Consider the following 23,790-nt stretch of genomic DNA (forward strand, 5'->3'; position numbering starts at 1 on the left):
ATTCAGCTCCGCACCAGAAATGACATGCATTGTGCTTATCTAGGGGACACCCTGGCGTCAGTCATTTTTGCAACTTTCCGCCCCAGGAGCATAGAGACACGATTGAACCTGACAAAAGGTGTGAAATTCTAAGACCCTTAGAAGGGTGACCTTCCACTGTAATCAGTTTGCAGAACAGGGAGGATGGGAGGATCAGTAAGGAACTGCAGCTAGATAGAGTCTCTACCAGATAAGGCACTACTGAAGGTAGGTAACTTGTTCATCTGATAGACACTTCTAGCCACAGACTCCTTGGAAGAGATACCCAAGCAATGCCTTCCCAGAGGTGGGTCTGCAAAGCCAATTCAAACTAGGAAGTTTTGCAGGACCAAATGTGAGAAGTGCCCATCACAACTGACCAGACTGTCCAGGCAGTAGTGCTTGGTAAACGTGTGCAAAGATGCCCACCTTGATACCTGACAGATGTCCAGGACAGGTACTCCGCGGACTAACATAGTGTTTGCAGTTTTGGGTCTGGTGCAATGCACACAAGCACTCAGGGGGTTGCTTCTTAACCATTACGTACCAGATCTTTATGCAGAGTACTATCCATCTTGAGATGGTCCGTATTTTTGCACAGCCTTTCCTTTCTTGGCCCCTACGTATCATACAAAGAGGTGACTACCCACCCTGAACTCTTGTGCAATCAAGGTAGAGAGACAATGGTCTTTTTGGCTCCTCACAGTGAAGAATCTCCCCCTCTTCGGAAGGGTGAGGCAGAAAAATGAAGGTAGGCAGTGTGATGCTCTGGCCTATTTGAAAAGGAATCACAATCTTCGGAAGGAAGGAAGAACGTGTCGGAAGTAGCAGCTTGTTTGGATAGAAGGTGGCGTAGGAAGGGTGTGCCTAGAGTACATGGAATTTGCTGACCCTTCTGGCCGATGTAGTGACCACTAGCAAGGCAGTCTTGATGGTCAATAACTGAAGAAAGCAATTGTGCAGAGGCTCAAGAGGAGTGCACATTAAAAAAGTCAGGACAAGGTTTAAGTTCCACTGAGGCATGATCAATGGCCTGGGAGTAAACATATGTTGCAAACATTTGAGGAACCTCTTTAGACTTGAACAAAGAAGGTTGGTCCAGCAACCACAGAAATGCTGATATATCTGATAAACAACATTTAACTATGAATGGGTAATAAATTCCACTCCACTGGCAGAGTTTGCAGAGTTTTGGCCACTCTGCTTTACACCTGTTATGGCTAAACTCCACTAATCACCATGCAGCACAGTTTATTCTCACATACAGCGAATTTTTCACAACGCTGGCGTTCGCGACCATTCGCGGTGAGAAAGTGGCCTCACAAATAAAAAAATGTACTGGAGCAGCAGTAAAGCAGCAGCACCCACTGGTGTACCGTGTTGGGATGTTGATGCTGATTGTGCAGCGCGGAACAAACTCCTGCCACTAAAAATCAGCAAAACATGTACATTTCTGCTTGTTCGCAGAAATCTGTAGAATCTTGTGGAGTTTTCTTGTAACTCGAAGGAATTCCACAGAGTAAAACACTGTGAGTTGCGTCCACCCCTACCTGAGGGAAGAACCTTGAGAGATCAACACATATGACTTCTTGCCGAATTTAGAATTTTGGTTACTTTGTCGGACATTTATACTTTTCCTGGGTCCCCCATGGGTTTCACAATGTTTTCCACCACAAACTGGAAGTAGGTTTAAAGCATAGAAAATAGGAAAAATAGGCTACCTCTTTGAAGAATGTCTAAAGTGTGGTTAAAAAATGTGTTTTTTGATTCAACTCTGCATGCTCCTAAAAGTAGGGAAGATGATGACGTTAGCACAGCAAACCTTTTTATTGATGCCATTGTTAGGAAAAAACAGGCACTTTTATCTGGCACTCTTTTTTCCTATTTTTCTGAAGTCTCAAAATGTAGCTATATTTTGCCTATTTTCTCTGTCCCCTTCAGGGAAATCCACAAATCCAGGGTACCTTTCAAATCCCTAGGATGCTGGAAAAAAGGATGTAATTTTTGCATGGATACCTTATCTGGACAAAAAGTTATGGAGTCCTAAGCACAAACTAACCCAAATAGCCAAAAAAGGGATCAGCCTTGGGGGCTAGCGGAAAGGCCTAGTAATTAAGGGGTTAATTAAGCCCTTACCAATGTCCTACTCAGGTCTTGATCCAAGCCCTGCATAGGTCTTGTGTGCGTAGAACAATTGCCCGCAGCCTTCGGCCCGCTCCTGGTGAATCGAGGTTCATTACACAATTGCGCAAGTGCTGCCTATGGTTTTGGAGGAGGCCTGAGCCATACTCTCCCAAGCTGTTTCTGACGGGAGAGATGCAGCAAAGTTCATCATACGATGTGGACTGTACACAACTGATGCACTGGGTAGAGCAATTTCATCATCAGTCGCCCTTCGATGCCACACTTGGCTGAGAACCACTGGATTTTCAGGGGATGTAAAAGCCTCACTCATGGATATGCCATTTGATGGCTCTCGCCTTTTTGGAAAGAAGGCAGCCTCTGCGCTGGAGCACTTTAAGGATAGCAGAGCAACGGTCTGGTCCTTTGTTTTCTTCAAGGCCCCTTGTCAAACCCAGTCCACCTTCCTCCTCTTTTGTGCCAAACTAGAGTTCTCCAACCATGTCCATGCCCTTCCAGGCATCATGGCCAACAGGCTTCCCAGGCTTTTCCTACCTAAGGACAATGGCCCCATAGGCCACGTGGGACAGGTAGCCAGATGTTGGGCCATTCCATACCCCTCACCCCACCCCCTGGCAGCCCAAGCCGTCAAACCCCTTTAGTTTGCCCTCCAATCATCATTGGGAGGCTGGATACGCAATCAACTGCACCACGGGAAGTCAGCTGTTGGGTTTTACAGATTGTCCAAAGGCAGTACTACATCCCTTTTTGACCACCCTTCAACAGATGCTAACTACTTACGACCGTCTGATGGAGGACCACCTCTTCTTGCTCTGTCAGGAAGTGCTGGCTCTCTTGGCCAAGAGAGCCATCGAGAGGGAGCCAGCATCAGAAATAGATTGTGTTGCTCTTCCCACAACGTTTTGGTGCACAAAAAGAATGGAGACCTTTGTCTCGGTCCTAGACCTGCGCCTTCTCAATCTCTTCCTGAAAAAGGAGAAATTCAAAATGCTCACACTCACCCAAGTTGTATTATTGTTACAAATCAGCTTCCTACGAAACCTTTAGTTTGTATCATAAATAACCTACTATGCCAGCCGAGAGATACAGGTGGAATGACTTTACCAGATATGTGTAAGTATTACTGGGCCTCAGAGATGAGGGTCTTGGTGGAGTAGAGCTCTAGAATGAATGAGAAGATCTGGGTACATATAAATAAAGTGGTGGTGGGCCCAACTCTATGGGATCCCATCTGGAAGCCCAAGAGAGTCCGGCCTCCTAATGCATACCTTAGTACACCTGCATCCCTAACTCTCCAGATGTGGAATAAACTACAGCAACAGCTATAGCTGACCACTTGCCTATCTCTTCAGACCTCCATTCACTTCAATAACTCCTTCACCCTGGCATTACAACCTGATCCATTTGCAAAGTGGCGGGAGGGAGATTGCATTTTGATCACTGACCTTTTTTGCAACAGCAAGGTTAAATCTTTTGAGGAATTTAAGAAGGAGTTTCAGAGTTCCAGGTGTTTTTTGGATTCTGAACAAGGGAGGATACTGGGAGGATGGATCTGTGAGTTGTCAGTGTTATACAACCAGTAATGACGTTATTGACATTTGTAATCTACATGGCTTGGGGGGACTCAGTGATTTCTTTTCTTTTTTACTGTAATCTATGCGCAGTACCATGCCAAAGGTTTATGTTGCCTGAGATAGAATGGGTTATCTTTTACGCCTCTGTTATGCAGGTTGATGAATGCTTTTAGCTTACCAAGTTCTTGAAAACATCCAATGAAATGGTTGCAAAACAAGAATGAGCTCAATTCTATGGGTAGCATGTTATAGTACCAGATATTGTAGACCACCACATTTGCAGCAAAGAAGTAACCCAAAACATCACTTGCCCCACTAGAATCTGAATGACTGAAAGTGAAGCAAATACTCACCATCCTTTATGTGTAGTATCTCGCTAGCTTCTGATACCAGCATTTCAACGAGTTCAGATGATGGAAGAAATAGACGAGCTGATACTGATGAATTGTCATCCTGCTGCTGTTTGCAAGCACTGCTGCAATAAATACCAGCCAGTTAGACCATTTTAATATATGTAGGGAAGACATGTGTGTGAGCTTTGGATGCTATAAGACAACTAAGAGCACTATATTTGTGAATTCTTGTTAATGTCTCAGAGAGCTCAAACTGGCAGAGACTGGTCACCTCTATACCCATCTACCCGAGAGTAACGAAATGAGGAGCTCTTAAACGGTATGCCTACATTTTGTTTTCATGATATGAATGTCCCACATAACAGTTGTGTTCTTGTGGCAGACACGCCAACAATGATGGCTAGTTTCTTTAAATCGCTAGCATTTTTGCATCCATTCAAAAAGATAAGCTACCCCACAAATTTGGACCACCCCCTCCCTCACTGAGGATGAGGAATGTCATTTTTACCCTACAGCTTAAAGCTAGGGTGACTACCTCAACACTACTGTAGCACACAAACTACCTTACTCTGGTGGATCCCAGGCGCTTTGCAGCAAACACCACTGAGGGACAAATAATCAATAGTTAATGATTCCTTAGATTCAAACCACTGCCTCACTGATTCAGGCTTTCCAGGTAAAGATCAGCTGTGTATCATCCATGTGCATATAGAAATGTGACCCTGCCTGAAAGAGTAATTTTGCAAGGCATTGCATGTATATATAAATAATAAGGGCTAAATATTGAGCCATGAATGTCATCACAGCTGGCCTTGCTAGGCTGGAAGGAGAAAAGAGGCAAGGCGATGAGCTAACATCTGCTCTCAAGGTGGGAGGTGAACCATTCAAGTACTGTCCTGAGACAGATACAGTTGTCTTTCCAATGGAAAGTATTGATAGGTTGATGGTGTTAAAGGCTCTGGAAATATCGAAGAGCATCAACACTCTGACTCCACTGCCATACAGTAGACATCTGAGGTTCTCTCTGACTGATAGTACCATTAGATCTGTATTTCTTCTATGTAAAAAATGAGCTGGCAGGGTATTCAGAACATCATTGCCCTAAATGAAATCTAGTAGAGAGGCATAGATCATATTCCGTAAAAGCATTCGTAGGTAGGAGAGGAGAAAGATCGTATATTTTGATGCATTATAATCTTTTCATGCTTTGAGGGATCCAATTCAGAAATTGGATCCAGTCTTGTGTTCTGAAGTGGCAAGCTGCCTGAAATGCTCTGCAGATGGATACTTCAGTTCAAGCTTTGTTTTTCCAGATAACTACGGACCACAATTATGAAGAAGCATCCAAACCAATTTAATCAGCCTCCAGGCAGACCTTGGGCCTGAGTTAGAGTCTGGCAGAGATTTACTCCTCCACAAATGTGACACATATCCCGCCAGCCTTATTACAAGTGCACTGGGATCTAACGCACTTGTGTAATAAGGTAGATGGGCTATCCTTCACATTCGAGACTAAACACACCTCCTCCAAACTCTAAATCAAAACATCTGTGTGTAATTTTGAAGGATGCTGTACATCTGTCCAACATTGGCAGATGACCTGTATACCCTATTTAGAGTGTCTACCTGTGTATACATTCTAAATAGGATGGGCCGGACAGCCACCAATTTCTGGCAAATGCCCTACATCTGCCATACTGTATATGACTCATAAATCCTGATTGTGACATAAATGTAATGTCCTCTATATGAAAGATTCGGGAAAGGCTACTTCAGTGTTTATATCATACAAGTGGTGCTCGCCTGCTCAGATCTATTTCATGCTCAAATCACCATCTATTCTTTTTTTTTTGTTGCATTTCCATGAATGTGGACTGGTGTAGATAAACCCATTTGCCGCTTTACTTAAAAGTTCAAAGAGCTAAAAGGGCTACCTTGGGACAAACAAACTTACCTTTACTCCAGTCTTCAAGGACATTAGTTTGTGTTGGCTGACCACTGGTAAACCGGGATAAGGAGGATACCTCTATATGTGCTTTCTGGGTATATATTACTTGGCTGCAGTTTTCAAATATATATCAACTGATAAATCAGTGCAAAATTTAAGAGTGCCTGAACAGCAGGTTGTGCTGCTAAGGCTTTCTATTCATGCTTTCATCAATGTGAGTTAGGTGGTCAGCTATTAAGGGGATGTTATATTTCTAATTGTGAACTCTTACAGTGCTGTGTAATTTACTCTGTTGTCTTTTAGTGTCCTAAGAGCTGTTAGTAGCAGTGCCTGTCCCATATTAATGTTAGTGCATTGTTGCTTGCTCTTTCCATTAGGCTAGTACAGTTGCCTCTCACCTTCTCATACATGCGCAGGTCTCATCTGAATACATAATGGTTGAAACCTAGAATCCTCTATACAAGTGATACTTAACCTCACTGTGCGCCATTGACAGCAAGCTACATTTCATGGCTCCAACCGTGTTGAAGATCTTTACAAATGGGCACTTGGAGTCTGTCTGTCTATGTAAGGCTAGCCCAGTATCTATGATGGAAGATTGATGTCTGTACATAGAACTGTAAGGGGAGATGGGAGCATTGTGTCTGGTCACTGCCTATGAGTTAATAAAGATGAGCTAGAGTAGATGGTTGTTATACAAACACTGTATTGTATCCACTTGTGTGTTCAACAACCCCCATGGATGATATGAGGAGAATTAGTCTATCCCACAGAGTCGCGAAACATCCCATAGAAACGGTGTGGTACAGTGATTCCTAGTGTTAGCTGTGAACTGTGCTGACATTTTAACAAAATTCGAACAAGTGTGTTTTATGCTAATATTTGTGGCTCTTTTGCTGCGATTGACAGTGTAATTCTGGAAACAAAATTATGAGTACCCAAGATTTCAGCACACAAGGGGACCAGCGCAATTCAGAAAAACATATTCTCACCTTTGTTCATCAGCTGTTGAGTATGGCTTTGTCAGTAGCTTGTGGACATTCTGTTGAGAAAGAAAAGGGACAGTTCATATGGACACAACGAGGATTTATGAGGTTTGAATTTCAGTCTAAGTCCATCTATCCTCTCCTACCCATAACTGAAGAAAGGAATGAATCCGCCCATGACTCTGCCGCAAGTCTAGAGGTGTGTGAATGCATTCCCGAAGTACTGAAACTTCAAGTGAAAATGTATAGCAGGAACTTGCCCTGAGGGCAGTGTATACAATACATAGAGTAAGAAATACGTTACAATTCATACAAGAGAGAAAAGCACGCAGAGGCGTTTATGAACATTCTGTGATGATAATCTGCGTATGGACAGACCACCATTAAAGCTCCACCTGTCTGAGCACATATGGGCAGACCCCCATTAAAGCTCCACCAGTCTGAGCACTTATGGGCAGACCCCCATTAAAGCTCCACCAGTCTGAGCACGTATGGACAGACCCCCATTAAAGCTCCACCAGTCTGAGCACGTATGGACAGACCCCCATTAAAGCTCCACCTGTCTGAGCACAGACAGGACATGAGTTCCACATGCCTGGACACACATTTATACCAGTTCCAAAGACATTGGTGACCATGGAGTATCTGATTGAGCTGCCTGATCACTTAAGGGGCATATGTCACATGTATACAAGCATAAGAAAAACATATATACCACAAACTAGAGGACAGGAAGGACATCAGCTCGGCCTACTGGAGGACACATGGAGTAATTGTTTCACCCAACCCATGAAACACCTACCTGTTCGAACTGGTTTAGCACAGATTAGAAATCTGTAGCACCTGCCTTAGCAAACATCTTCTCCATGTGTCAAATCACTGAAGGAACATCCATTGCACCTGAGCACATATTAACTCACTTCATCCACCTCTCCGCCTAGAATCTGTCTCCCTGAGATTCTATGCAGTCTTAAAGATGCATGTTTTCTGAAAGGCCTTTGGAATACAACAGCACTGACTACAATGTTGGGCTGAACTATAGACATTATATGATATCTCATTATTTCTACATGTCAAGATGGATATCACCTGACTGGAAAAATGTACTTAATGACGCCACGCTCCACTACTGATATGTAACAACTGTACTAACAAATGCCAATGAAAACAAGTTTAAAAAAAATATATATATATGATATCTCATGAGGAATTAGTACTCCCTTTCTGACCTTCATCTACAGCCACTAAAGAAACTGCCACATCTCCCCTGACCTACATGCCCTAAACTGGCTACCTTTTGAGGCCAGGATCCAGTTAAAAATCGCCTGTATGACTCATAAGGCACTACACCACAAAACCCCTAGGTACCTAGCTGAAAAACTGGTATTATCAGGTGGTAACAGATCTACCAGGAGCTCTAACAAGCTTTTACTGAAACCGCAACGTTTCTCCAAGAAAAAAACGTACAATCGTACCTTCTCAGGAATGGCCTTCAGGATATGGAATGCCCTAACCCCAGAAACGAGACTCAATCCATCTATGGCTTTTTAAAAAAAAGAAGTGAAATCGATTCTCATGTCCAAATTTACTTGAACTATAGCTATCTGCATTTCTCTGTATTATGTACCTTGTATACACATAACACTGTATTTTTATGTACACACCTTTTCCTATGTCAGATATGTGAAGCGCTCTGATACCCGCAAGGGTCTTGTCCGCGCTATACAAAACCGTCTTAATAAATAAATAAATCTAACCGCTTCCCCGTTCCTTGTTCAGAGCATTGAGGCAGCCACAAAACCAGCTTCATCACTTCTTTCCTATGAATGCAGTAATGTTTCCTGAAAGAAGTATTGACTTGTGTATGGTTTCTTTTTAGCTAAAATTATGACTGCATCAATAGAATTACGACACATGCATCAGAAGGGAGGAGTGCAATTAAAATAAAGGGTCGCGTCCATGCTGTTCAGAGTTGTAAAGTTGTGAATCTAAGCTTTGAAGAATGTGCTAGGAATTGATGGCTCTGACCATGTTCGTATGTTCGTGCAACCATCCGTTTTGGAAGCTCCCTGCTGGAAGATCTTAGACACGTACAACAGCTCTTTCTTTTCAGCAGTGTTTAGGTATTTTTGCTGGGTTTTCTGAGCTATCAGCCACAGTCGCTTCCAGTGACCTTAGGTTGATGTTCATTAAGTTACCCCAATGGTTAAGTCACCTGTCTGGTCCTGTCAGTGGCCCAGCCCATCCCCCCACAGGAGGAAGGAGATGGAGGCTATTGGAGTCTTCATCCCAAACTCTACCAATTACCCATAGATGTATCTTTTTTCTGGATTGAGACTCACAAATGGCATCACAGCCGTGGGTTGAGATGATTGACAAATGCCCTACCAACAGGATAGACTTTGGCCTGCTTGGGGGGAGCATAGCTTTTCTAATGTGCAGCTGTTAGTGCAAGTGGGGGTGCTGTCTGTCCTGGGCCCAAGGTTGTTTTTTAGGTCGCGCAGACCTAGCGTTGCAGCGCATATGCGCTACTCACTCTGCGGGGCATATTGTAGTAGGGTAGGTTTTAGAAGTGGGATTTAAGCCCCACCCCTATTTTTCATTGTCTGGTGTCATCGTTTATGGTAAATGCTGGCTTCCGATTGAAAATGAGGCTTTTTTGTTACCACCCTGTCTCCTTTTGAGACGGCCCATCCAGACTGGATCTTTTACTTGCGGCATTATACAGTCTCCTTTAATTAGAGGGTAAGCTCTTTTTGTTATTATTCGCGTAATGGCGACAGCTTGTTTCAGTCGCCTTTGGCAAGGGCGGCCGCGTGTTTATTTTTGCATCGCGCTTTCACTTAAAGTAAAAGCACAATGCAAATATAAACAAGCGGCTGCCTTTGCGCAATAACGAGAGCTTGTTTTTGAATGGATGCCCACGCTGCTGAACATGTCGTTGTCTACTAAGAGAAACCGCGATGACGAACTAAGAGATTCCCCAGTGTGAACAACATGTACATTCTTTGTTTACATTTTATGAGGGTTAGCGATAGCTCCGGGCAGTCGGCACAGGATCTGCCTATCCTGATCCTGCGGCACCCTGTAGCCTCCACGCCTCCCCTTCATGGGAAAGCGCAAAGACGACGATAAACAGAGACAGAGACCCATTCATACCAGGTTGTCTCTTTCTCCTTTATTTGGGTTAACCATGATTTACCAACAACTGCTGTCTGAACATAACAATTTATATGTGTCTATTTTTCACGTGAGATCATCGTCAGCCCCAACGGAAGACTTGTCCCCTTAGTGCCAAAACACATTATTAACGGAACTGCCATTTTTATGTGATACTTTGGCCATGCGCCCTTTGTTGTTTTGGCTTAACTGTTGGTTAAACAAAGATTTAGATCTCAACCACCAGATCTTAAGAGAAAATATGAGCTTCGATCATATGTCACGTATTCCATGGTTAAAATACATTAAGGGTTGTTTCGAAGAGCTGAGGCGGCCGGACCTTTTTTTAAAGCCTGACTCTATTACTTTGAAGGATGTGGAATTTGTAAAGAAAACTTTTACTACCCTAAAAAAGCATGGTAGGGACGATCTAGAAATTGGAAAATCTAGTGTCCGTAAACATGTGATGCTTAAAACAATCCCATCCATTGAGCCATATCTTTTGTGGCCATTGACGTCCCATGAGCGGTTTTTAATGATCAGGTTCCGATTGGACTATTTCCATCTGTTACTTGCTGTCCCAAAAGGGAGCTGCAGAGGCCAGGTGTTAGCATCCTGTGGCTGCGACGAAGCGTCTCTTCAGGATTTACTACACTTTATGTTTTTCTGTAACTTTTATGAAGTACTTCGCAGATATTTTTTAACACCTCTTTTAAAGAAGTTGAATTTTTAAAGTCCGCCCAGCTCTTTTTTATTTACAACTGCTGAAACCAGATTGTGTAACTTTTATAGTAGGCTTTCTGAAATCTTCTCTGAGATCTAGAATCTGTAAGGAGAGCTAGTAAACTTTCAACGTTGGTAGGCACCCCACATTACTACCCATATAGATGAAGTTTTGGCCTCTGGCTGTGTGGTCCCCCCCCCCCTATTATTCCTTGCATTAGATGTATATACTTTTGTATTTTAGGGGACCATCTGTCTCAATTTTATTTTTATGAATTGTATGTTTTAATTGCTACATGGAGTTGTATAACTTTTATAGTTTTTATTTTAAAGCCGAATAAAGTATTTTGAAATTGAAATTGACTCTTTGCCAGATGTTTCTGAGTAAGGCAGTTATTCATGCACCGCTGGTCCGTTGCACCGTACTTCATAAGAGTGTAATCTTGTTGTTCTGCAGCAGTACTTACTTGTTATGTGTAAATCAAGCTATTGTACAGCAAAGTTATTATCTATGGTTGCGAAATTTTTCAGGTTTATGTCATGTTTTTTATAGTTGATGTAGCCAGTCATTTCACCTAAAGCTTTACTTGTTGTTTATTTTCTAGTTTTGCTCAATCATATTTTCTAGTTTTTTTCACATCTTATAGCCTGTTAGAAATGTTAGTTTGCCTACACCCATGGTTTTCTATTAGATATAATCAGGGAAGGGCCACTGGAATTATGCGATGTCACACATACTGATTAATTAGGTTAGTCCCCCACTTCTTTTTTTAGGACTTGTGCCCTAAGGAGGGCCCATCATTTGTAGGTCTCGCCTAAGCAGTGCATGCGCTGTCTCATCGAGAGATGCTGTATACAGTATAGTGGGGGAAGCTCCACCCATTTTCTAGCCTTATTTTTGATTGGCTTGAATCATAATTTCGGCAATAGGATTGGTGCTTGGCTTGGTAATCCTGCCTCCTGACGGGCATGTCATCATTTTATTCACTCCAAGGCTATCTGCCCCTTTACTGTAAAAACAGTTTAGTTCCCCTGCCTCTCCCCGTTCCCTCCCGTAGTCCGTGACTTTTTCAACCACCACCACCCCTCCCACCCCCTCCCGTTCATGACTTCTTTGATGCCAGCACTTCCGTTTAAAATGCAATAGGGCTCACGTAAATATGAGTCCTATTGCATTTTAGATGCTTGTTTGTCCTCTTATTGATGGGTACATTTGCACTTGTTTTTGGGTTTGCATGTGTGCGATACCTCTGGGGCTACGCCTGCGCCGAACACACCGTATGCCATGATTTGGAAGGAGAGCATTGTCAGCGCATTAGCCCAACTTAGCGTGATGAGAGGTGGTGGTGAAAAACTCAGAGCGGCCAACTTGCTTACTTTCAGTCTTCCTCCGTTCATGCCTCATCGCCGCACGCAGTGTGGGAACCTCTCGCTGACCCCGCCCCAAACCTGAGCCGCGGGAGCTGCTTGTGAGCCAGCCTGTAACACCCGGGAGAGACGGAAGTGGCGAGGGCAAGAAAACGGAACACAAACCCGTCAGCCAGCAGGATCCAAAACCAAACTGGAACAGGCAAGTTAGCCCACCGCTCCCTTCCCAGTTCCGAAGTTCAACCTCAGCACCGGAGCCGCCGGCACGCAGCCAGCATCAATGCGGTACAGACCCATGATGATGGTGGTAAGTGCTAGCCTCCCCTGCAAATGCTTGTTACATTTCTAAAAAATAGCATCCGAAATATGTGCTTTCATGAAAAATTGCAGCTTCTAGAGCACAAGAGGATGAATTGTTTGTTTTGCAAGCGCTTTCACTTTTGATTTACAGAGCTGGGAGTGGCAGAGCTGAGTGCCGAGCACAAGAAGTGAGAGCTCACCTTGTTTTCATTAACACATCAGGATTCACGTCCGAGACACCCCCTCACCTCCACTCCCCTCCCTGCCTCACGTCTCCCAGCTCCTGTTGTGCTCATCCTTGTGCTTCGTTCCACTACCTGCACCCACCCTGTTGCTTCTACCTTGCCCCCCCTTACTCCCCTCTACCATCACCCGCCTACACTCCCTATTGGTTCAGGAACACTGAATTGCTGTTGGACACAACTATTTTAAATAATAAAAGGAAATGGTGATCTTAATTAACCTTTTGGCTGCAAGGCATGGAGTCATTTAATCCTTTATTTAATTACAGCTAAATTGTCATTTTTGTTCATGAAAATGGAACCTCAAGCCCATAACGAGCCGAGCTTCCATGTGGGTTCTGCCTCCCTCCCTCTAAACGGGATGGGGTGTTACAGCCCGATCTGCAATCTTTGGAACTTAGGAACCTGGTTCCAATCTCAGCTATGGCTCAAACTCTTGTGATTCTGGGCAAATCCCCTAATTTCCCGATGCCTTGAACAATGCAAGTGGCCTTGTGTAATGTAACTTGTGCTTATGCAAAGCGCTCTGATCCCTTCCGGTCGAATTCATGCTATATTCTACAAACTGCAGAAGACTGCACTAAGGGGTAAAAACAAAGCCTCAACATAAGAAAACACGAATAGATACTCATTAACTGGCTGATTTGTACACAGTGGACCCAGGAAACCAGGATAAATCCCAGCTTCCCTGCTTAAATTTATAATTTTAGGCAGATATTTTGTGTCAGAAACTCCTCTTTTTCCTTCATTAGGTGGAGCCTATAGCGGCAGCGCATGTCCACAGAACAGCCTGCCTGTTGCGCCCTCCCTGCCAATCCTTTTCCCGTCCCAGCTCCAATGTCCTGTCCCAGCAGCTTGAGCTACGGCAGCAACTGCAAGTACTTGCCACTCAAAGCAGGAGGAGCAGGCAGCATTCCTCCCCCTTCGCTCGACAAGTAGTTTCAGAGCAGGCCTTGAGTCGTTAAAAAGACACACAACAGGATACCTTGCTGGTTTGCCTTGGACTTTTCTTCTTTATGAACCCGTGCCTCCAGGGAACCCGGGAGTCTTGTATCTCTACGTTTTATTTTCGCCAGCTCGCCGCTGCTTCCTTATTTTTAGCTCTGGGATCCTCGGTGGTGAGTTAAAAGTTATATCACTTGTTAGTCTGCTTTGCGCGAGCTGTTAAATGGTGCCTCCCGCTTCAATGGGCGTCTTCACTAACCCTGGGCGTAGTTCGCGAAGTAGCACTTCGCGAAGCTACGCAAAGTGCAGTTCGCACTACGCGAGCTACGGGTAGCACTTCGCGAACTGCGTAGTACGTTGTTCGCACTGTGCCAGATGTCGTTTTCAATGATTGCACAGTGCGGACAAGCAACCGGCACTGTGCAATCATTGAAAATGGCATCTTGCACAGTGCGAGCTGTTGTTTTCTGCTGCTCGAGTAGATTTTTACTCGAGCGGCAGCTTTCTCAACGCGAACTGGTAGTTTCTCATCGCGAGCGGTCGCGAACATACGCGACCACTCGCAATGAGAAACCTGACCTCCTCGCGTTGGGAATCTCGCCGGGAGGTTTATTTTCCATGCTCGCGATCGCCAACTTGATGTTGCTGATTGCGAACAAGGAAAAAGTCTCGCCGGGATGTCATTTTGCTTGCTCGCGGTCGCCAACTTGACGTTGAGGACCGCGAGCAAGCAAAAAATGACCGCAGCACTACGCAACACTACGCTACGCGTGTTCGCACTGTGCTACATGCAAATCGCGTAGTGCGAAGTAGCGCGAACTTCGCAAACTACGCGAGCGTAGCGTAGTGCTTTGCCCAGGCTTAGTCTTCACAGCTGTAGACAAGCGCACAATGCCCATTGGGCTCGTAGAGCTTCAGCCCCTCCCCCCCCCCTTGTGCGTGTGTCAGCCCAGCTGAGACAGCTTCCCGGGCACACATAGCCACACCGAAGTACTTCACAGGTCTTTAAAAGACCATTTACTCGTTAATGAGGCTTTGTTGTTCTTTCACCCCTTCTCAGAGCCACTGTGTCTTCACCCTGCCGACTGCTGGAAGAATTAGCTCCCCCCCAAATTTCACTCTAGTTGCGCCACTGGCTGCAGATGTAAAGGGCTGTTTTCGCAGCTACGTTTTAAGCACCAAATAGTTCTGCAAAGCGTAATGTCTTGAAAACGTCTTAGGGTGTTAATAGCTATAGCTACTTTGTAACTTAGCTTTGCTTTGTTGCTGTAACCGGCCTGTGGCTTTTAGGTCCAGCTGCACTCCACCAGTCGAGCTGTAGGGGGCGCATCTTGGGGCATGTTTACTCATGTGATGGAAGTATGTTGCTGTGTCTCAAGCTCTGTACTGTCGGGTTTCTGGGGGCAGTTCTGAAGGACATGAACTGTCATATAACGCAAACGTGAACAATATTAAACACGTCTATCTCATGCCTGTGCATATACAAGTGAAGCGCGTGTATATCTCATGCCTTGCATGTACAGGGGGAAGCGTGGCGTCTATCTCATGCCTGTGCATGTACAGGGGAAGCGCGGCGTATATCTCATGCCTGTGCATGTTCAGGGGAAGCGCGGAGGAAGTCTCAGTCTGTAATAATAGACTTTTTATGGGGGTACAGCTAGGGCTTTAAGTGGGATGAAAATACTGGGGGAGTCTCTCAAAGAGGCATGGCCAAAGTAATTAAGGGCAGCCTTAAAACTAACCCTGGGCGTAGTACGCCTAGTAGCGCAACGCATAGCTACGCAAAGTGCACTTCGCACTACACGAGATACGCGTAGCACTACGCGAACTGCGTAGTGCGCTGTTCGCAATGATTGCACAGTGCCGGATGCTTGTCCGCACTGTGCAATCATTGAAAACTGCATCTTGCTCAGTGCGAGCTGTCATTTTCTGCTGCTCGAGTAGATTTTTACTCGAGCGGCAGCTTTCTCAACACGGACTGGTAGCTTCTCATCGCGAGCGGTCACGAGCATACGCGACCACTCGCAAAGAGAAACCTGACCTCCCTGTGTTGAGAATCTCGCCGGGATGTTTATTTTCCACGCTCGCGATCGGCAACTTGATGTTGCTGATCGCGAAAGACGAAAAAGTCTCGCCGGCATGTCATTTTGCTCGCTCGCGGTCGCCAAGTTGACGTTGAGGACCGCGAGCAAGCAAAAAATGGCAACTACGCTACGCGATTTTGCACTGTGCTACGTGCAATTCGCGTAGCGCGAAGTAGCACAAACTACGCAAACTTTGCGAGCGTAGCGTAATTGTCCACCCAGGGTTACTTAAAACCACTTAAGCTAAAAATTGGTGCTTTGCATAATCTGCTGCCCGTCTGGTATTTTGCTGCTTCTGTCGTTCCATCCAGATATATAATCAAATAAGTAAATTTACACCTACAACAAGCCAGGACCGTTTGGTTTTGCCAATGGTTGTTAGTTGCATTACATAAATAGGCAACAACTATGTCTTTGTTGTATCGAATAATGAAAATGCTTCACTTTTGAAATGTTGAGTCTGAAAGAACTAGAACGAGTCTCTGAAGTTACCTCAAAGACGGTGAAGTGTGGGGCTGCTGCAAAGTTAAGATATTTTTTCACCCTGAGGGTGACGGCAAAAATGAAGAGCCTGATAGGGACCCGTCTCAGCACCTACTTTTTACATCTTCCGCTGCTGAGCACCAGCGGAAGATGTAAAAAGGACCCGGCCCAATTAAAGCCTTGGCTACAGAATTGTCATTACAAGCAGAGGTCCCCAACCCCACATGGCACTGTGCTGCCCTGGGTGCTCACTGTACACTTACTGTTAACGGGGCTGCACGACATTCGTGGTACACTTAGGTGTTAGCACTCACTGTATATTGAGGCAGACTTGGACAAAAAGCGGTACAGAAGAACAACCACTTCCGGTACACAGAGACACATACATGTGGTGTACACATGAATTCAGTCAAATACTGTACAATGACGCATAGACACTCTCCGTACAGAGACAAGGGGCCCACTGTACACCGGGGTACGGGCAGAAAGAGTGCTCAGAGGCTCAGGCACTCAGTACACAGGGGCACGGGCACTCATTGTACACACAGGTGCGGACTCCCACCGTACACAAATACACAAGCATTCATTGTAAACAACTGGCAATCATAGTAGAGAGAGACACAAGCACTCACAATACTTACAGAACACAGAGGCACTGGCACTACACACAAGACAGGCATTTACTCTCAGGGCTTTAAGTAGGCCGGGTCCTGCCAGTGCGCAACACAAGCAGTTCTAAAAAGCAGATACTAAGAAGGATCCCTATTGGGCTCTCCATTTTTGCCCTCATCCTCTGTGATTCTTTTTTTTTTTTTTAACTCCAGTGCCACCCTTCACTGCCTTTGATGTAACTTCTGACAGACTCCCAATAGTTCTTTCAGTCTCATCATTTCAGAACTGAAACATTTTCCATATTCTTTACAACGAAGCCATAGTTGTTGGTTATTTAGCTTATGGAACTGTCAACCATTGACAAAGCCAATAGTCCTTGCTTGTTGAAGCTGTAATGTTAATTGTTGTATTACCTATCTTGATGCAATGGCAGAAGCAGCTAAATGCCAGTCAGGTGGCACACTATGCTAAGCACCGATTTTGGCTTAAGTGTTATTAAGCCGCCCTTAATTACATTAATCACGCCTTTGAGATACTCCCCAGGTTTTTTCATTCTAATTAAAGCCCTGTTCACTGTACACGGAGGTGCAGGTTGTTCCAAAAAAATACACAGACATTCACTGTACTTTAAGATGCAGTCACTCACTGCACACAGACATAGGCGCAGAAATAAGAGCCCAGGGCACAAACGCAACACAGACCCTTGGTGTACATAGAAATAAATGCAGGCACATACTGGGTGCATGCACTCACTGTGCACAGAGGTACTTAAATCAAACTTGTACAAAGCTGCTCTTACAGTGCACATAGATACGGACTCTCAGAACGCGTGCACTCAGAGCCTCCCCTTAACACAGGGGTACAGAATTCAGCTGTACACTGTCAAACCCTGTATACACAGTCAAAGCACCGCCAGCTCACAGGAGATACAAGCACACACCGTATGCAAAGATCATCCCTTGGCCTTCTCTTACCCCCGGTTCCTTCCGCTACCGCCTGAGGCTGTGCACACATCTTCCACATGTGTTCCCATACCTGGCGTTTCACGCAGTTTGGTGCTTATTTTCCCTCCATGTTAAAGAACAGTAGATGTTTCAGCACCCAGGCTAATGTGCTGCATAGCTAAATACATATAAGGTCCCAAAGGCAAGACCGATTGCATTGCAAATGCTTGTTCGTTAAGCCTCTGCCCTTGCAGGGTCTCCTCTCTGTAGTGTGACGTTATTTCTTTCTTTCTTCCGCCTTCCTCTCTTAGCACGTGCACTTGTGTGCCTCACACACATCACTTTATCTCTTGTCCTCTACTGCTGTCATTGCTGCACACATCTGAGGCTGATCCCTCCCCTGCCACAGACTCTGCTTTCCCGCAGCTCACGGGATGTCTGATTATATACACTTAATCTCCCTGCACACAACAGAAAGGCTCACGCATCAGACCCCTATTCCCTTGTGAGTGACATATGGAATGATTAAGAATTAATGGACGAGATGGGATTTTGAATTACAAATGGGAAACACAGTGACAATATGAATGGATAAACAACTGACTGGTCGTGGGCATCGAGATCAAAGGCATTTATCTAAAGAAAAGCTTCACTCAGCATCCCTGTTTACAATGGAAATTGGATTTTCCCGAGCTGACGAAAAGCGGTTTCAAAAAAGTCTCGACAGGGTGACGAGTACTCTTAGGCCAGTTACCCAGATACCCTTCCGTCTATTCGTGTGATTGAGTCACGTGACTTCAGGATGTTACTACCTACTGGTATCTTCTCAAATCAATGAGTAGCTCGATTTTGGAACAAATATTGTATCAAAAATAGACACTTGTTCTTTATGACAAAAGGGCCGATTCCGATCCGGGTCGGAAGGGCACCGAACGGGATCCGGACGGAAAAACTACGCCTGTTTTCCACCCGACTCGTACAGCTGTACGAGCGAGCAAGTACGATGCGAGCTACATGAAATTCACCGACCGACGCGTTTCCGGGTCCGAACCGATCCGTACGTCTCAGTCGTAAGCTAACCGTGGCGTGCAATGGATGTGATTCACGACCGAGCCAGTACGATGCACGCGTCGGACAGCTTGTGAGAGCCGGATTGTCCGGCTCGTAAATCGTCCGGGTGGTTGCATTTGGGGGTCCGCGTCGGATCCCCTGTCACCCACAGCCCTACGACTCAGACACAGGGGGAGACCCATGCGTCTCCCCAACACAGGCATGTACGGTGCGGATGGCACCGACACATTCCCACTTTAGGGGGCGCACTTGTCCGCGACGTGCCCATTCAGTCAATGGGAGCCCATGTACGCGTGGTACGACCGGCCCCCATTGACTTCTATGGGAGTCTGACTGAACCGAGTCCGACAGCATACGGCTGCATCGTACTCGCTCGGTTGAACTGCAGGACTCCGGCTCGGTCAGAAAACACTCCGGATCCCGCTTGGTCGGAGTGCTTTCCGACCCGGATCGGAATCGGCCCCAAAGTGTCTTTCCTAGACCCACTTTCTTTTCTCACGCTTCTCCCTTGCTCTGACATACCCTGTCCACTGCCCCCGTGTGTGGAATACAGGAAGGTATGCGCACATTGTTACTGTTTTGTCCTTGCAGTGTGCATCTCACGTTTCACTTTTTCTCTACCTCTGCATGCCTTTCTCTTTCTGTAGCGAGGCTCTCAGTATGTCAGGGATACAATGAGAAGAAAATACAACCACCTGTGCTAGCATAATAAGCAAAAATGCGGAATGTGATTGTTCTCCCAATGATAACAACAACAAGTGACAATGTGAGTTGCAAACATCAGGAGACAAACAATGCTAGTCAAGAAAAAAAAAGCATTTGCAATGCAATAGGTCTCGCAATTGCGAGATTTTGAGCTATTGGAATTGTAAATGGCACTGCCTTTCATTTATGTGTTTAAAAAAACCTGTGATAATAAAAGGAATTGTCATTTACAATACCAATAGGTTAAGTTTCTAAAATGCGAGACCTATGCATTGCAAATGTTTGTTTTCCTCTGGCGGTAGCCAGATGCACAATTGCACCCGTCCTTGCTGCATTGATGGTGAGGAGGGTGAGAGGGAGAGGTGTCAAACTCCAGGGAAGGACAGGGTAAACAACCTAGTAAAACCATGCCCCACTTGTTTTTCCCCATTTTCATTTTCAGAAGTGGAATAGAGGAAATCACTTTTAAAAATATAATTAGAAACAATGAAACACAATGAAAACCCTTCATGGGGTCACTTTTCTAGCCCTGAAGGAGAATTGGCTGCAGGAGACAGATTGGAATGAGTGCATGTTAAAAATAAACTATGACAGCGCTAAAAATAGGTGACCCAAAAATCCAAAATCCTCTCAACAGAAACCCAGTGCAGGGAAGTCAACGATGCTCCACTCGAAGCTCTGCTAAGAGTTATTAAGGAACCCCAGGCATGCTCAAAGATATCCGCATTTAAGCCCTGTATGTATTCAACTGGAGTGCAGGGACCATTTGAGTAACTAACTGGTCCCCATTCATTTTAACGGGACAGATGAAAATAATAGGCCAATTACCATTACCAGGTTCCAACAGAATATTTTTCTTATAGAGGTCTGTGTTCAGGATCTACCATTGGTTGCCACATTTTTCTGGTAGCCCAGGCACCAGTGGAAATGAGGGCATCCACTAAGTCATTAGTGGCATAATTCCCAAATGAAAATTGGTCTCTTTAGGGTCAAATCTTTCTGCAAATCAAGTCAGTTCCTCCTTGAAAGCAGAGTCCAGCTGCTTATGTGGGCAAGTTAACTCTCTGTCCCTTGTTAGGCCAAAGCAGTAAAGCAGCTTAGTAGGATTCCTGGATTAAGGCCAGTCTGAAGGAAAACTGTGTTAAAGGAAGATTTACCTTCTGTTAGGCCTCTGCCATACGTTGGTGTGTCAGCCACCCCGATGTCCAGAAGATGACAATGAACCATGTACTGACTGAAGTGTCTTGTACTTAGAAGACTCGGTGGCCATGGTGGGAAGAGTGAGGCAATCAGAGGATCAGCAACATTCAAATGTTGGGGCCTTTATTCTTCCTAGATAATGATCTCTTGCTACAACGTGCTGGATTTAGCGAGATTCTGAGACAAGAGACTCTTATCAGACAAGTTCTGAATAGTACGAGGTATGGTGTGGATTTGGTGCAGACATAGTTTGCCATGGGAGAAAGCAACTACACAGGAAATAATGGATGGCTGAGTTCTACGTAGCTCAGGGAAAACCAACTCTGGGCAAAGTGACTGTGCTGCTGACACCTTTTGTATGTAGACTGGTATGTTCAAATTGTACATAACTAGGGCTCATAAATGAAACTTTCGTTTTGTGTAGCACAGATATTGGATCTAAATGCACACAGTCACTCACAGGTCCATTTTTGATCCACACACCTAAAACACACCTACAAACATAATGTATTCATGTCCTTTACATGATGGACAAAAGGGACCCCAGTTCTGTGGACTGGGCAGTCCCTTACTGGGGAGAGATGGCGGAATTCTCCACACAGGTATACAGGCAAAAGGGCATTTGCCCCCGGACTAAAATTACGTCGCCATCACTGTATAGAAACCGTGGGGTGGAGAAGCAGTAGCCACAATCACACAGAAAAAAGTGGTAGCAGATGAATTGATATAGAGGACTAAAAATAGTAAGATTCAGGAAACTGCTATTTGCTCATGTTTAAAATCCCTGTGGACATTGCTGTTAACACCAAAGACACTACAAAGGGAATAAAGATTATCCGTGGGTGACACAATTGAAAAGGTTGAGAATACACAGCAAAAGTGGATGATGGGTCAAGTTTGAATGGGTCACATGAGCTACTGAAGTCCACTAAGTTGTTTTAGATGCGAGTTCAAGGAACATGTGGAATATGGCCTAAGATGCATTATGTCCTACGATCAACAAAGGGTTTAGAAAAATAGAGTAGAACAGGCCTTTATGTGAGAGCCTGTAAGGGCAAGTTGGGATATGTCTCCCCATGCTGGGTGGCTCGTTGGAGAAAATAGTTGTAGGGTACATGGGTGAATATGTGTTGTATGTAAACAGTATGAAATTGCTGCATGTTATGAGGCAAGAACAATTGACTGTTTAGAGGCGGTGTGAGGAGTGGGAATGTAGAAGCTGGCCAAGTCAGTATTCCAATACACACTTTTAGGCGTTGATGTATTGAGCAATTTTCCTGTTGTAAAATTGCAACTGTTTTGTTGTCATTGAGGTTGAAGTGGCATGAAGTTGATAATGTCAGCTTTTGGTGTGAAAAAAAAGCTTATGCCAGCTGCTATGTGGCCAAGTATAATTCACCTTTGTTTAAAAATCAACTGGATATTCTCAAGGGGTTTTGCACAAGAGTATTGTGAAGAAAGGTACGTAACCTAAGATGCACAAGGTGCACAGCATACCAGTTACTTCCCCCCTCTGCCTACAGCCTTATACCCTCCCACAATCTTCTTTTCCCAGACCCCTCTGACTTCCTCTCAAAACCCTACTCTACATACCATCACCTTTCAACTTTCAGGCTCCCCAAAACTTTCCTCTTTTAGTCAAACCTCAGGTTCCCTGCTGCTTACACTGACTAGTTTTCCAGGTCAAAAACAACTCACACCTGATAGCTCAATCCTAAATCTCATCTCCCAGAATCGAGTCAGTCAGTGATCAAGTCACAGTCCAAATCAACTTTCCCATCTTCGTCATCATAACCCGCAAATCTCCCCATGCCTACTCTTCATTCAAGAAGAAAAAACTGGATAACCTCTTTCTAGAATCAATTGATCAGTTAAGTATTCCGTTTTCAGTACCACCTACTCCTCGTTCAGAAGTCAAGCATTTTGTGGGGATACTTGACAATGTTTTTGGACTTTGACCTAGATAATCTAGATCTGACTGTTTTGGGCATCCTTCTTCGTCTACATTAGTCCATTATACTGCATGACCGAGAGGACAGATATGGTGATAGAGTGACTGTTATTCATAAGAGCTTGTTAAGCTCCAAGAAAACCTCCTGCTGTCAAATACTACTCCTTCCAATGCCCATCCCTGGAGATCTTTGCTCCTAAAGCACCCACTCTCAGACTATGGTCCTCATTACAATGTTGGGCGGAAACTTTCCACCCAACACTGTCTTGGATTCATGAACCGACCGACTTGCGGTCGGCAGTTCCACCCGACCGATTACGATGTGACCAAACACTGTTCAGTCGGAGTCCCATATTTCCCCTTGGGAGCCAGCGTTCTGCCCAACAACACAGGCTCCAATGGGGGAATGGGGTGCGTGTGTGTACAACCCTGCACCCTGTCGCGGGCACCCCATGGTGCCTGCCACACAGTGGCATTCAAACAGCCTGAGTCTTTTGGAGCCGATATGTACAGCTCTATGGACACGGTTTCCGGACCAGCGATTACGATGACCGATTCGGACAGCCGTTCCGATTTGGTCTGACCGACACGAAACTGCTGAAGGAATCTGTCTTTGGAGGCCTGTTGCGAGCCCCCCTTCACCCGGAGGCATCCGAATGGAGCCCATGGGGGTACCCAAGGGACCCCTCTTTCCAACCATGCACAATGTGGCAGACACCATGGGGTGCCCGCCACAGAGTGCAAGGTTTTCCCCACCCACCCCTTTTTTTCAATGGGAGCCTGTGTTCTCGTTCGGAACACAGGCTCCCATTGAAGTCAATGGGAACCCGACCGAACAATGTTGGGAAGCATCGTAATCGGTCAGGTGCACTCACAGAACCCGATTCGTTCGGAAACGATTCCGAAACCTATTCGGTCGGAAGAGTTACATAACGAGCTCATATTCGGCCCCACAGAAATGTGCATAGCACTTCTCCGTCCC

The 23,790-nt window shown here is 45.2% G+C and overlaps 1 protein-coding gene across 2 annotated transcripts in view; it reads right to left on the bottom strand.

Moving 5' to 3' along the window:
• LOC146789845 (syntaxin-binding protein 4-like) overlaps positions 1-23,790 on the bottom strand; it is a 1,170,683-nt gene that overhangs the window by 136,785 nt on the left and 1,010,108 nt on the right. For both annotated transcript variants that reach the window (XM_085632209.1, XM_085632208.1), the window contains 2 exons: positions 7,028-7,077; positions 4,088-4,209 (listed from right to left, as the gene is read on the bottom strand). In XM_085632209.1, coding sequence (XP_085488335.1) covers positions 4,088-4,209; positions 7,028-7,077 — 172 coding nt within the window. The remainder of the gene's footprint in view (positions 1-4,087; positions 4,210-7,027; positions 7,078-23,790) is intronic.

This window comes from Triturus cristatus, chromosome 10 (genome assembly GCF_964204655.1).
Source record: "Triturus cristatus chromosome 10, aTriCri1.1, whole genome shotgun sequence".
In the NCBI taxonomy this organism is placed as follows: Eukaryota; Metazoa; Chordata; class Amphibia; order Caudata; family Salamandridae; genus Triturus; species Triturus cristatus.